Genomic DNA, 15,998 nt, shown 5'->3' with positions numbered 1-15,998 from the left:
CTCCCTTCCTCCCTCCCTCCCTCCCTCCCTCTCTTCCTCTTTCTTTCTCTTTCTCTCTCTCCTCTTCCTTCCTTCCTTCCTTTCTACCTTCCTTCCTTCCCTCCCTCCTTCCCTTCTTCCCTCTCTCCCTCCCTCTCTCCCTCCCTCTCTCCCTCTCTCTCTCTCTCTTTCTTTCTTTCTTTCTTTCTTTCTTTCTTTTTCTTTCTTTCCCTGAGACACAGTCCCTATCAACTGCCCCAAGACACAGTCCCTATCAACTGCCCCAGAGTGCAGGGTATCATCATAGCTCACTGCAATCTCAAACTCCTGGTCTTAAACAATCCTCCTACCTGAGCCTCCCAAGCAGCTGGGACTACAGGTAAACCATAACACCAGGTAGATTTTTCTTTTTTTTTTTTTTTTAAGAGATGGGGTCTCTCTATGTTGCTCAGGCTGGTCTCAAACTTCTGGCTTCAAGAGGTCCTCCCACCTCAGCCTCCCAAAGTGCTAGGATTTTAGGCATGAGCCACTACACCCAACCCCTTCCCCCTTTCTTACCTACTTCCTCATTGTTCTAAATACTTGAACTCCCACATTCTTGTAAAAGTCCCTCCGAAATGATGCATCTGATTTTCCCCTGCTGCTTCTTTTCCTGCTCCACCTGCTTTGTAACAGAACTGGATTGTAGTCTTGTTTTCCCTGAAAAGACTCCAAGATCATTCAGGACAAGAAGCTCTGAATATACAAGCCCATATCCCCAGAAACAAAACATGATAGATGCTCAAACTTCTAGAATAAATTATGCTTAATGATCTAGTTTGCTTGTTAGAAATTACTCCAAAATTACACATCTAGTAATAAAAGAGTGCCCTTGAATATAAGTATATTTTTCTTTTTTAAAAGCAACTAATTTTAAAAGTCTACTTTATTGGAAATTCGTTTAACTAAAAATACATTTTAAAATACATTTAGTACTTCTTTACCATCTCTTTTGGATGAATGACCATCTGGAATGTAAAATATTGCAAACAGATTTAAGCAGTTAATAGTTTGTTCAACAAGCAAGTTGTGTTTGGGTAGTCGCCTCATTCAAATTACTAAGCTTGAGGAAACAGCAAAGAGCTGATCTTTCTAATGCGTCCAACTGGTGGAGCTGTGTGTGCTGACTCTCCCCTCCTTAGTTCCCAGAAGTAACTAAATAATTCAGCAACCCTCTTGGACAGCTTGTTTCATACTTAATGTTCATTGCTGCAATCAAATTAAATATGAAGATCATCAAGCTACAAAGTATACTTTGTGTTTTGATTTTTTCAGTGCAATATTTCAAATGGGAGATATTTATAATAAAAAGGGGTCTCTTGCATGCAGACTCAATTTTCTTAAAAAATTGTTTCCCAAACTCCTTACAATTCCAAACCAAAAAAAAAGTACATCCATCTCGACAAGGATAGTGATTCAGACAAGGAATCCAGAACATCTTCAAAGATAGGCAGTTTTCCTGAACAGTATTACATTCAGAGCCATGTTGCATCTGCTTCTGAGAACAGAGTGACTGGCCTGTCTGTCTCTGAGAATCCTGTAGATTCGTTATAGAAAAACCCATGTGGTGGTTACATTGTGTGACTGAACATACTGTTGGAGATGGGCCTCTTAAAATCACACACCTTACTGGTTCTGAGATAGCAGGCTGCACTGGCAACCTCTCCTGGCTCTCCACCAGCGCTCTCCGACCCTTGTTTCCGTGTGCCTGATCCTGCCCCCCGAGATACCATCCCGTGTTGGGGCACCAGAGTTTGTGGCTCTTAACGTGGAAAGGGATGGCCTTGCCACGGCTTCAGCCCAGTGGAGGAGGAATAGCACGTGATCACCAGGGGCTTGTTCAGCCATCAGCAATTCTCAGGGCAGTAAGAACTTTGAGAGGGTCCAAGTGCAAGCTGAGTGCTCACAGATTGATGTCAGGAGAGCTGTTTACTTCATCAGAGTGCCGCGTTCCTGCCAGGCTGATATCAGCTCACCATTGACACTTCACATTCTGAAGTGTCATCAGCCTTCTCAGTGTGATAACCAAGCCCCCAGCCCTTGGCCCCCTCCCCAAGAGCAGTGGGGAACAAGCCCCCTACCCTTGAAAAGGAAACCTCTCCTAAGTCTTTTAGCTTCAGCCCCCACAAGGGTAGAGAATTTAGATTCAGGGAAGAAACTTGAAGGAGGAGGGGAGAGGTGGATTCCAAATAAAGCCCCGGGTGGTTCCCAAGTTGTTCTCAGAAACTTACCCAATTTGTACCCTAAACTATGTAACTTTTACCTTATGATGTGTGAGCTAATGTATTTTAAGTTAGCATGTACCTCCACCCTGAATTGTGTAACCCCTTATGATATACCCCATCTTATGATCATGAAGTAATGTACTTGTGAGGTACTTTGTGATTTATGAATCAATATGTACCCCCACCCTGTCTGTATTGTGCCAGCTTGCTGAGCCTGCATGACTGTGCAGAATAATGGCAGAAAAAGGCTTCTCCCTGCTCTTCAAGGCTGCTTGTTATCGCACCACAACAGCCCCCTGTGGGTGCACCTGCAGGTGTATCAAATTACCACTAAATTGCTATTAATTAATTACATCTGAAGTGGGGTCCTTCCTTCTCTCGAATCTGCCACTTCATCAGTGAAACAGGAAAGTTGAAATCCAAGTAAAGAACCCCCAAGAGATTGCCGCCCTCCACAATGTGGCTTAGGGAAGGGGAGGTCAGAGGGCTAGGCCCTGAATGAGGAATAGGGAATGACGTAGTGAGTGAGGCAATGCCTTGGTCCCTCCATGGTGTAACAGCCAGTTGTACCTTGGCAGCTCCTTACGCTGCTCCAAACACTGTTCTGTGCCCTGGACTGGCCGGCCACTCCCCACACCCATTTCCTTCTTCCAAGGCACCTGTTTACAGGACTACAATTCCCACCCTCGCTTGCAGTTAAGTGTGATCATGTGATTGAATTCCAGCCAATGTGACTTCTTTCTACAGGCGCCACTTACACGTCTGGCCCATGAAAGGTGACCCTCCACTGAGCCTCCTTCTCCTGTCTGCTGGATCCACGTCAATGCTCAGCCGTGGTCAGCTTAGAAACAAAAGGAGAAGATGACAGAATTTTTATCAGCTCTGGTCTCCCCAGATTGGACCCTTCTTCCTACCCCTGATTGTACTGACATGAGTAAGAAATAATATCTCTCTCTCTCTCCTACCCCTGATTGTACTGACATGAGTAAGAAATAATCTCTCTCTCTTTCTTTCTTTTTTTCAGAGTCTCACTATATTTCCCAGGCTGGTCTCAAACTCTCAGGCTGAGGTGATCCTCCTGCCTCAGTCTCCTGGAATTACAGCACACCACCATATCCTGAAATAAACTTTCTGCTTTCATAGCACCGAGATGTCAGGATTTAGTAGCTAGGGTCGCCTTTAATAAAATCAATGGACTTTGTTTTGTAAATGTCACGTAAAGGGCATTTGTCTACAACCTAACCAAAATAAGCCTTTAGGAGCCCTTCCTGGATCGAGAACCAGATACAGAAATCTGTCTGGGAGCCCAATTTAGTTTCCTGGCGACTGCAGAAATATTTGGCAAATTTCTATTTAAAATTAGGTTACATGGTGTGTACCAGTGCACACAAAACTCCAAATGTCTCTTACCCTGAAGTCAGCTCTTTCTCTAAAACTGAAAGATTGGTACCTGATCACATTTCACCTACCTGAGGAGGACCCTGGGGAAAGGAAATACTATTTCAACTGAGATCTCCAGACAAATGTGAGCAAGTATTTCTAAAACCATGTTATTTTCTTCTCCCATGGAGCAAAAGCTCACGATACAACGGTAAGTCTCTGGCAGGACATTAGCACATGCCATGTGGTGACAGCCGCGAGCTAAATTTGGAAAGGCCAGAGCAGTTGTTGCTGTCAAACCCTGGTGTCCAAAGATGCCCACTTAAGCCCAAATCCTGAAGTCGAGTCAAGTTTATCTAACAGAGGATGCCACTTTGGGTGCCCCACCCCCAGCATCTGTGCTTACTCAGTTCTTTTGATGGAAATAACTTCTGGGGGAGACAAGCCTGAAGAAATACTAAAATTTGTTGTCCACGCTGGAGTGACTTCCTTCCCATCTGAGCTACTTCCCGACCTCCCAGCCCTTCACTGGACACATGCAGGAAAAGAAACAAGGGCTTCAAACAGGAGGGAAGGAGAGGCTCCCACGTCCCAGGTAGAGAACCTCACCGTGTGATGGGAAGTGAAAGTGAAGAGTGAAGTTACTGAAGTCACATCTGAGCAGTGACTAGGGGAGGAGAGACTCTGCAGGGTGAAGAGGTGGCATCTCCAGCCTGACTCTGCAGATTCCAACACTGGCTCTACCACTGACTTGCCAGCTGAGCTTGGGCAGGGTCTTTCCTAAGGCTCCCATAAAGTGGAGATGGTAAAAATAGTCACCTCATGCACATGGATCATTGGGAAGAATTCGACTGAATAACTGGAAGTGCTGGGTATACAGGAGTATTCAAAGAACCGTTGCTGATGTTAGGGAAAGAAGGCAGATGTCATGGACTTTGGTCAACTCACCCAGGAAAGCCTGGCTGGGGGCCGTATCCACTCCAGTGCTTACCAGACAAGAGAAGGATAAGGGGTAGCCGTGCTCTCAAGCCATGCTCTAGACTGAATTGGAGCTGATATTAGGGCAGAAAGTAATAAAAATAATAGCACGTAGGGGTGGCGCCTGTGGCTCAAAGGAGTAGGGCACCGGCCCCATATGCCGGAGGTGGCAGGTTCAAACCCAGCCCCGGCCAGAAACTGCAAAAAAGAAAAAATAAAAATAATAGTAATAACAACAACAATAGCACATAGCTTGTGGTTTCTAACATTCAGAGTGTTTTCACATTTACTTTGGATCTAGTCTTTAAAATTCCCAAAGATGGATGACCCAGATGTTTTTATTGCCATCACACCAATGATAACATTGAGGCTCAGAGGGGGAACATAATTTGCTAAAATGCACAGAAGTAGCTAGCAACAGAGCTAGTATTGAAACCCAGGAGTTTGTATTCCAGAGACCAGGGACCAGCCTGCTGTGCCTGGGAAGAGGACGTGTGAGGTAGATGCTTGGCCTCTGTTCATCAGGAAAGGTTTTAAATCAGAGCATAGATGAAAATTGTAGAAGAACAGGTTCTAAGTGAAGCAAGGACTGAAGCAGCACACCAAGCCCATTCGCTTTGGCTCAGGGAATTTTTCTAGGCTTAAGGAGCTCAGAGAAGGCCTCCAGCTGAAGGCAGAGCAGGAAAGCACAGTAATGGAAGGGGCTGCTGGCCTTTCAGAAGGGAAGACCGATACCAGCACCTGCTGAAGGGCCCTTCCTACGCACGCAGCACGGTGCTAAAACTTTTATTAGCTGCCATCTCACTTAATTGTCCCAACTCTGTAACTATATAGCAGTGTTAATCCCATTTTACAAGGGAGAAGAGGGAGGGTCCAGGTAACATAGCTTGTAAGTAGTTGCATCAGGATTCAGATTTAGGGCCGCTTGGTATCAGAGTTTCTATTAATCTGTCCCCAGTTTATATAGACCCAGAGTCTTTTAGAAGGAGGCAAGATGCATGATGTCTCTCATTGCAAATACCAGAACTGTCCAATAATCTGAAGGGTAAATGTGAGAAATTAATAAACTAAGCTGTATGAGATACAACTGGCTGCATAAGCAAAGCTGAATCATAAAACCACAGTACGATGTCACCCCCGCCTCTGAGAAGTGGAGCAGTCAGGATATAGAGCTAAACCATAAAATGTGAATTTTACCTGGGACAGGGAGTGGAATAACAATGGCTCAAAGAGGTCACCGGGAATACACCTGAGCCTACTCAGCAAAGAGGCAGCTCAGGGAATATTCCATCTCCTTAACAGGAGAAGAAGGGGGAAAAAACAGTGACAGAAAGTGAACAGGCAGAGCCATCCTCTTCTTCATGGAAGGACGTGGGTCGTAGCAAGTGCACGGGGTTGTTGTATGGATTAAACAGAATGACTGGGAAGGCCCTGGGCAGAGGGCACGACCCTCAATGCATGTGAAGGAGATGAAACAAATACTCCTGTGTGTCTCTGCCAGGACTTTGCTCAGATCTGAGTTACATATGTAGTGAATATTTCGTCTAAATCAACTCGCTTAGCTTAAAACTTAACCTTGCCCTGTGCTGTGACAGAAAGGAATTTATGGGTTTGAGGTGTAAGTTGTACACTCCTTCCTGATGTGCACGACAATAAATATGAACCCATTGAGATCCTGGAAGTCCACAAGGCTCCCCCAAATCATCTCAAGTACTAGTGTGCTGTGATTTGGGAAATATCGAAGGCCTGGGGAGAGCCCTGGGGAGGAATCTGGGAGACCCAGGTGCTGGCGTGGGCAATCACATGTGTCGCCTTCTCGAGGCACGTTCCCCACAGCGGAGTGGGAAACGCACGCTCTGTGTCATGTGAAGGCAAGTGAGATGAGGCGCATGAACGCATTTCATTAACAGGGACGCTGCACGTCGTAGGTGTTTGTGTGACTCTGTCTCCTTCTATAAAAGAAATCTTTAAAAGTCAAACATATCTGTCAGTAGTCAACCGATTACTAAAATAACACGCTTTAAAAATCAAAGAGAACTTTTCTACTGCTCCCACAACTTCAGAATAAAGCATCACCCCGTTTCTTTTTTCTTGCAGATAATATGATGGCACGACCAGTGAGCAGGACCCCAAAGGCTGCCCCTTCGCTCTGGCTGATGTTACTGTCATGCCACAGAGGCTCAGCGCTGGAACAAGGCCGAGGGATCATCAAGTCTAGTCTCATTTTACAGAGGTGGCATTGAGTTCTGGAGAATTTTTAAAACCTTACTTATGGTTATACAGCAAAATCACTCCAGGCTCTTCAACCAATTGTCCTCCTGTTACACAACTTTGTCCCCTGGAGTGGCAGAGAGGCCTCGGGGAAGGGAACTGGGCTACTGTGCATATCTGGCCACTCCTGTGGGCGCAGGTGTCTGACCAGCAATATCCACTTCCAGCTCACCACCCTGGCCATTGCACAGGACAATGGCAGCCTCACAGTCCAGGACTTAGACATCCTCAGCACCTCCAGGGATGATGGCAACCCCACCCCTCCCCAGAGGCTGCTGCTGGGGTGCTGGAACTTTCTCAGCTTCCAAAATCCTGTGCTGCTGAGGCTCCTGCTCTCCTAGCCCAGTCATTCTGTGCTCTGATATTTGTTCGCACACACACACAACAGAATGAGCTGGGGAGCAACCTTTCTAGCATCTGACTAAAGTCACGGTAGTTTACATAAAAGTGTCCTGATAGTCTGACATCGCTAACAATACACCTTCATATAACTTCTCACATAAATATGACAAGAATTACAGCTTCCCAGGGAATGTGCTTGCTCTGAGAAAGGTATCATTGTTTAGAAAAGGAAGAGCTTTCTCTTTAACAAGGAACTGATCAAATCAATAGACTTTTCTAAGCAAAAAAAAAAAACAAACCTGATTTAAATAATTTAGAGTTATTCCACTGCAGCTGATTTCCCTCCCTCCAAATGTCATTTTACTGGCACTGTCCACTAGGTTTTAGGTCAGTACAAAAGGGAAATGGAGCGGGTGGCCCAAAATTGACTGTTTGGTCTACACCCGATATTTTACGCCGTTTAATAGAACCCTTAGAGCAGTCTTATGAGCTAGGTATCCTTTCACCCATTATCAGATGAACATGTCAGAAATGAGGTGAGGGGCCTTTGTAGAATGTCACACCTACTCCTGTATGTGCCAGGAGCCTCCTGTTTTATGAGTCTTACTTGCCTAAGTCACCTGAGCCCCTAAACAACCCTACGGCATTGATGATTATCTACCTTTTATAGCTGAAGAAACTAAGTCACACAGCTGGCAGGTGGCTGACTTAAGACTTGAACCCAGTAGCTGGGCTCCGGGGTCTGTGGCTTTAACCCCAAAGCCAGTTACCTCTTTCGTTCCCAAGTCAGCATTCATTAAGATGGTAGAAATCAGTATCTAAATCCTATAGCTAAATGTTCACTCCTCTGCCTCCTGGCTGGCCAGTGGCTCTGCTAAAGCCTCTCCAGAGACTTCCTCCTCATCCCAAGCCCCACCAACACTGGTCTTTTCCAGACACCTGCTTTTGATGCCCAAGGGGCTCCACCTCTTTGGGGACTCTGGGGATATCTTGTTAGTGTTCACACCACACACCTCTCTCTCCCCTGGTCCCCTTCCCTCTACCTAAAAGCATCTGCAGATTAGCTTTCTCCTGCAAACCCCTCATCCCCACCCCAGACTTGGCTTTAGATTTAACTATCATCCTCTCCCCTCTCCTTCCTTCACCCTTCTTGAGAGTAGCCTACACATATACTCCTCCAGCCTGGTCTCCGTCCTGCTCACCAGCCTCTGAAATGCTCAAATGGCCTCCTCTCCTCTTGTTCTCCTGGCCACATTCCCGGCTCAGGTTGCAAGAACTTTTCCAGGACGCTGTGTAGAGAGCCTCCTGAGCAGAAGCCACGCTGCATCTCCACTTCACCTGTCCGTTCGTCTGTGCCTCTGCTCACTCTTCACCCCACTTGAGTCCTGCACACCTTACGTGTCCAGATCCAATTGCTCCAGGGGAGCGCTCACCCTTTCCTGCGAATTTTACAACCCTCTTTTCTATAGCATTTCTTACATGTTTAAAAGCATGTCTTATCTTTCTAGGCTGTGAGCAGCTAGATTCTTTTCTAATTTATCTTTGTGTCACCTACAGGGCCTGGTGCAAACAAAATGCTCGATGAATGGCTGTTGACTGCTCACTCGCTGACCTCCGGCTTGATACTTAACCAGAGTCTCTTCTTACATAGACTACCTGTGTGACCTCAGATCTTCTTGCATAAACTCAGCCAAAGGTTTCCAAGCTCTTGGATCATCTGCTTCCCTGTTGGCAGGCACGGAGTCCTCCAAAACTCACCCTGGAGAACTGCCTGTCCTCCCACAGAACTACATGTGGCCTTCCAGAAGCAGGCCAGAGTGAACACTTTCTAGGTTTTGACAGCAGAGGGGGACACACTAGAAACATGGCTTAGTATAACTACCGTCCTAGATAAGAAACATTCATTAAGAGGGTAGAAATCGGGATCAAAATCCTACAGCTAAATTTTCACTCCCATGTTAATTTGTCCTACTAAACGTCCCTAGTAATTTTAATTTACTAGGCTCAGTCAGCTAGGGTTCGGAATGTTAACACTGAGAGTATTTAAAAGCTCCTTGTATGCCTATACAGTTTGTTAATCCATTCCTGGGTTGATGGGCATTTGGGTTGTTTCCACATCTTTGTGATTGTAAATTGAGCTATGATAAACAATCCAGTGCAAATGCCTTTATGATAAACTGATTTTTTATTCTATCTTGAGTTACTTTTCCTCAGGAGAACATTGATTATATGAATCCTTAAAAAGCCTCTGGTAAGAACATATGATGGTGTCTTATAAATATTAACTGAGTACAGCAGTACGCTTAGCTCTCAGGTGCTGGGGTGAAGCACACAATTTTGCCAGAGATATTTGGAGTCACTCATCCTTATTTATCTTCATAGGCCTTAAATACGCCATGCACACTAAAGGTTATGTATCAATCCTTATTTTACAAAGTGTGAAATGGGTGCGTGGAAACAAAGTATGCTACTCTTTCAAATCACTTGTAGGTTATCTCACTTAAGTTTAACAACACTTCTCTGCAGTAGTGTTGGTCTCCTTCTGCAGGGGAAGAAATTGAGACTTGGAAACGTTCGTTTATTTACACCGATGTATTTAACTAGAAAACTCAAGGCTAAAGCTTTCACATAAATATTATGTCGTATGGAGAAAGAAAAAGATAGGAACTAAAGAATACTGCCAGTGGGAAGGTACAATGAGAAAAATGTTTCCAGAAAGCAATTGGACACTAAAATAAATAAATATGGCATTAAAAATCAATAAATATGGCTCAGCGCCCATAGCTCAGTGGTTAGGGCGCCGGCCACATACACCAGGGCAGGAAGGTTTGAACCCAGACCTGCTAAACAACAATGACAGCTACAACAAAAAAAAATAGCTGGGCATTGTGGCAGGTGCCATAGTCCCAGCTACTTGGGAGGCTGAGGCAAGAGAATCGCTTGCCCAAGAGTTTGAGGTTGCTGTGAGCTGTGATTCCACAGCCCTCTACTGAGGGTGACATAGTGAGACTCTGTCTCAAAAAAATAAATAAATAAAATTAAATAAATATGCATATGTGTACATATATTATGTATGTGTGTACACATGTGTCCATATATAACGCATTCACCCATACAAAGATATTAATCATGATATTATTTAGATAATAATAAATTATAAACAAAAGAAGAATGTGTAAGTAATAATATAGTCGTAAGACACAGTCCTTAGGAAAAAATTCTAAATGGTTTTTAAGATAATAAAATAGCTGCATATAATATTAAGTGAAAAAAGGTAGAAATCAGAACATATATCTGAGATTCCAATCCGCAGGGTGGGAAAGCATACCAACATACTAACAGTGGTGACTTTTCTTCTTTACATTTTTCTGTTTTCAAATTTTTCCATAAAGTCTAGATGCTACTTTTGTAATCAGGGAAAAAAATGTTTTTCAAAAACAACAAATAAGCTTTTTTTTTTTTAATCATGTCCACAGTTAGCCAAGAACTAAAAGGAACAGCCAAGCCTTTGCCCCCAGCTGCAGGATTCCAGCCCCAGCACCGCCCGCCCTCAATGTCCAGGGGCGTGAGCTGCCACATAAAATACACACACCAGCATCAGCAGCCAACTCTGGAACGGATAATAAATCAGTATTAAGCTAATGATATTAAGCTAAGTATTAAGCTAAGCTATTCAGTGCATAGTCCTATGTTGACACAGCCCAGGAAAGCAGCCAGAACTATTTACCCCAGACTAACATGCATTCCTCGCCCTGCTTCTTAAATATACCAGGACTGCTGAACCCCCTCTACCTCTAACGCTTTTGTCCCGTCGTTCAATAATAAGCCTTTGTTTCAAACGTAGGTTATCACAGAATCTGGGTATAAAGCAATCCTCAAATTCCTCATAAACTAGAATTAACCATTATTGTCTTTTAGCAATTTCTTTTTGATGGTTACTAGCTGAAGACCCACAACATTCTTGCCAATAGCAAATGTGTAATGTCTTCGAGGACTCTTCAACCCACTTCACAGTCTATTCTGCAAGTAATATTTCAAAGGTAGACACATTTGTTGATATTTTATAATTTACTCAAATTTACTTTCTACCTATAGGTATCAAAGGGGGCATAAGACTCTTGGGTCATGCTGTTAAAAGAAAGAACCATTGGAAGCCCCGAAATCTTTCTATAGCATCTTGATAATCAATATCTACAAAGGAAAGAAAAATGTGAGTGGCTTGGGGAATCACATGATCTCTTGCCTACATTAAAATTTGAAGAGATTGCACCATTTGGTCATTGTCATTGTCCAGTAATCTCAAGGACTCGACAGAGGTAGGTAGTTCCAACATTTGTAATGTAAGGAGGAATGTAGCTGGTGATGAGAATCATCTTAGTTTTCTGAGCTATGCAGATACGGAGCTCTGCAGTAAGTATTTAATTTACAAATAGACTTAGATCCAACTACACATATTAGTTTTCTCTTGGAAAAAAATCACATTGCAAAAATAAAGGAGTTTGGGACATTTTTAATTTTTGAGGATGTAAGGTAGACACAACCTTCACTCTTTTTCAAAGCACTAAACAAGGGACACAGAGGGCGATTGTCAAGCAATGACTAATCTGTGCCACAGATTATCACAGACGACATTAAGTCTGGATATTGTCCAAACCAATATTTTCTGATTGTAGAACAAGTTGTTATTGTTTAAGTAAAGCAGAGAGAAATAGATGTTTGCTTTTCCCCAAAAGTTGCTCACTCAACCTGATTACCTTAACTAATATCCCACTCTAACTAGAACAATGTTATTCCAACATCGGATAATAGAGAAAGAATTTTGTGGTCCTGTATTATATTACTTATTCATTTTTTGTGTCAAACGAATATGAGGGTACACATTTTTAAGTTACATTGTTGTCACTTCCGAGGTAAAGTTCAAATTGTAGGAGAGCCGCTCTCCCGGGGGCTGCACTGAACCCCCTGGCATCGTACACATTAGGTGAGATTCCGCCAGTTGCCCTCCCCCTTCCTCTCCCCTCTCCCGCCTCACCCCTCCTCATTGCTAGACTATATTTGTGTTTTATCATTCATATGACTGTGTGTTCATATATTGGTTTCATATTAGTATTGAGCACATAAGATACTTTTTTTTCATTCTTGAGATACAAAGATGTATTAGATTATTTAAAGGGAAATATCTGGTTTAGAGTAAGTCAAGGACTATGTCATGGACTGAAACCATTACCAAGGCTTTCCTTGACACTTAACTCTTTTTTCTGGAGGCTTTTTAATAGTAGCTTTAAGATTTATAGATCTGAGGTCTGTAACGATTTGAGATATGACATATATCCCCAACACCAACAAGCTTATTCAAGCTTTCTTTGAAGAAGACGACCCTCCTTGAGTCTTCTCTACAGAGACCGCGAATGTGGGCGTAACGGCTTATATATTGTACAAGAGTTTCAGATAAATCACTCAGGCCATGAATACTAAATATATTTCACAGAAGATATCTAGAGGCTTTCTTTTGTTCTACTTTTAAACACTGATTTAGGAACAGTGGCTTAGATTTGGGAGTATCAATTTTATTAATGCCTTAGAGAGGAAAAATGGAGTAAGTTGGGCATCTTTAAGTGGACGGTGCAACGAGATTTCTGTCTCCGTGCGGTGGTCAACTCCACTGCTAAGTCGGTTTCCTAGACTGGCTTTTTGGAATTAGAAATGTACAAACGAAGGCCCCTCAGAGCACAGAGAATGCTTTGATAAACTTTGACTACATTGTAGAATTGCTGCCACAAAGTCTCCTCTAAAGAAGTTTTCTATATTTTGACCATTTCAAAGTAGACAAACTTTAACTAAGTTGTAGAACTGCTACCACAAAGTCTCCTCCAAATAAGTTGTCTATACTCTGACCATTTCATTGGTCTATACTTTGACCACTTTTTTTTATTTCTAATGGATTTTTATTACCATGTATTGAAAAGAGCTATTCTAGGCTTTATTTCCACAATAGCATTTCTTGCAAAACTCTCTTTAATTTCTAAGAGACTTTTTGCACACATTATAGGAAATACACACCCTTACATTTCAGGACCCCGTGGAGTTCACTAGGCATATTTTGCCTTCTGCCTCCGGGATTTGTAAAGTTACTCTACTTCTGCTTGATTTGAAGCTGAGGCTGAGAAAAGAACAGGAAGAGAATCTACAAGAGTTTGTCTTGTATTTACCTCTCTTTAAAAAGTACTTTTTCCTCCTGATGCAGTCTGCCTTAGCTGAGAGACTCAGAAGCCTACACCGGGAGCCCGTATGCTCTGCTCCAGCTTCTGTGGCCAGCCTGAAGCCCGCTCCAAAGTCCATACTACTCAGCTACACACTTCTGAATCAGGCACAATAAATACCCTTCCCTCAGCCCCAAGTTCTCAGGGTCAAGGAAATGCAGAGATTGCGCAGTCCTTTCTGTTGCTGTTTCGGAAGGGAGCATTTTTCTACAATGTCTGAACTCTTCTGATTTTTACAGAAGCACAGGACCCTTCATGCCCTGTCAGCTCTTCAGCGTCTACTGACTCTTTTAAAGGTGTCTTTTCAAATAACAAACCAGAGAACATTATTTGCCCGACATACCAAGATCCGGCTCTTTGTGGTCACACATTCTGAAGTATCAAGCATCTATAAAGCAATTAGAGCTGTTACAGTCGGCAGCAGGGGAGGAAAGAAATCAAAACTCTGCAGAGCTCCTTCCGACGGTCCCCCCAGCCCGCACAGAGCCGCAGCTTACCTGTGGGGCATCCCGGTGGTGTGGGCGGTGGTGAGCTCGCTGGACAGGTCACACAGCTTCAGGTACCAGTTCATCTCCACCTCCCGCAGCACAGCCAGTTGCCGCGCCCGGAGCTGGCTTTGCCCTGAGGGGCTGAGGCTGCTGTCTTTACCATTTTCTGAGGCTTTCTTAGGAGATTTCCCCGTTGTGGAAAACCCAGACTGTTTCCTTAACTTGGTGTTATCCTCTGAGATCTGACTGCCCGCCACCCCTGTCCTGGCTGCGAGCATCTTGGAGACTCGGTTCCTTCAGCGAGGGCTCTAAGTCACTGTGATCAAAGTAATTTGAATTGATTTTTCTGGTTCTGCCTCCTCCTCTTCCCTGCCCATCCCACCTCTTTTAACCTTATCCTGCCACAAAGCTGTAATTGAGCCCAGTCTGTGACTCTGATGAAAAGCTATCTCTAACCTTCCCTGGGATGTCTCGGAACATGGAAAGTTTAAAAACAACTCCCAACAACTTTGCAACGCTAAAATTTTGTAGTGCTATTTCTTCTGCACAGTTAGGACTTCTGCTTTGTTTAACAATGATAACTTTGAACCTTAGAGCACTAGGGTTTCATAAATTATATCTGATCATCCTGTTAGAGTTATAAAAGAATATATCTGGAGGCTCCGTAGCCATTCTTAGAGTCCTTTTGGAATTTTGCAAGTTTGAATGTGAATTTCCTCAAAGAAGTGTAACTATATCAAGGCAAGAGGAGAGTTGTTTCTTTTGTGCAAACCTTAAAATAAAATCTTACATTTATTTTCTATTCCTTTGGCAGAAGAAGGTTTTCTGAATGTCAGGGAGCCTCACACCATATGTCAAGTACTCTTTCCTTCCTAATGTAAGAAGGGTGAGCCCACCATTAGCCTTTCAGTGGTCGGTCCTCCAACACTCCGACAGAGGGAAGGTACCAGAATCATCTTATAACCGGGGAGACTGAAGCCACAGTTGGAGTGAAAAAAATGAAAGAGTGGGAGGAGGGAGAAGGTGTTTGTATGTGTGTAGATGTGTGTCTGTGCCAGTGAGAGAGAGAGAGTGTGTGTGTGTATGTGTGTGTGTGCGCGCACGCGCTCCCAATGTACATGAGAACTAGCTCTGAAGAAGGAAAGAAAGTTCAGTTAATGGTGCTGTGGTTAAGATGTTCGGGGGACACTCACCCATTCCCTGAATCTGACCTCCATTCTGCTCAGGAGATGATGAGTGGCCATCTACGTGTCTCCCACAAAGTTGTCTGGTGACCCATGAAGCCCCAGGCCCCCCCCCCAATGCACCAAAGTGTCTCCTGTGTCACCTGTCTCCGTGGCTGCCACACTTGAAGAACTCGGGGAGGTGTGTGAATTTTCCTGTCCATGACAAGAACTGAGGTACAGCAAGGTCCTGAGGACCCCTGAGAAGGCCAAGAAAGGCAGAAAAGACTCTTCTTAAAGAGACAGATGGAAAGGAGCAGTTAGCTGTCCTGGAAAGTGTGTCAAGGTCTTTGAGGCTCCCCACAGCTGCTAATTAATCAAAGCCGAGAATGCGAGGACAGCGAATCCCACTGCATGGACTCGCTGGGCTCAGCTGAAAGCTGCTTGATATTAGTATTTAGGATAGTCTGGGGCTAGATCCGTGCCCACCAGGCAATGTGCAGCCTGAAATGTATACCCGAAGGCAAGGAGGCAGCTGGCACCAGTATCACAGCTGGTCCAGTCTGAAGCTAGGGGGTGTGAGGAACTTTTAGCACCAGCACATTGTAACTCCTCCAATTCTTCCTTTCGTCCCCATCCCTGGAGTCTTTGGAGTTCTAACAACATGGTGTCCAAAGACACTGGGGACAATTCCCTAAATTGCTATTCTTGGAGATATGTCAATATAAGGCTCTAGGGTGGAACTGGGGCGGGACACAACGCTCATTCAGCCCGGAGCAGAGGCCTGCGTTCCCACGGCCGCCGCACTGGGCAGCAGGGCTGCTGGGTTTCAGATGCCCGCGCAGAGTCAGACCACCTGGGTTGAGTCCTAAC

The 15,998-nt window shown here is 44.2% G+C and overlaps 1 protein-coding gene across 2 annotated transcripts in view; it reads right to left on the bottom strand.

Annotated features, from left to right (window-relative positions):
• KCNAB1 (potassium voltage-gated channel subfamily A member regulatory beta subunit 1) overlaps positions 1–14,310 on the bottom strand; it is a 385,822-nt gene extending 371,512 nt beyond the window's left edge. For both annotated transcript variants that reach the window (XM_003794131.3, XM_003794133.3), the window contains exon 1: positions 13,972–14,310. In XM_003794131.3, the coding sequence (XP_003794179.1) occupies positions 13,972–14,240 (269 nt within the window). In that variant the 5' untranslated portion in view covers positions 14,241–14,310. The remainder of the gene's footprint in view (positions 1–13,971) is intronic.
• Between the last annotated feature and the right edge of the window lie 1,688 nt (positions 14,311–15,998).

The sequence above is a fragment of the Otolemur garnettii genome, unplaced genomic scaffold (genome assembly GCF_000181295.1).
Source record: "Otolemur garnettii isolate 467f Iridium unplaced genomic scaffold, OtoGar3 scaffold00076, whole genome shotgun sequence".
NCBI classification, from domain to species: domain Eukaryota; kingdom Metazoa; phylum Chordata; class Mammalia; order Primates; family Galagidae; genus Otolemur; species Otolemur garnettii.
This window is presented reverse-complemented; position numbering and strand designations above follow the sequence as displayed.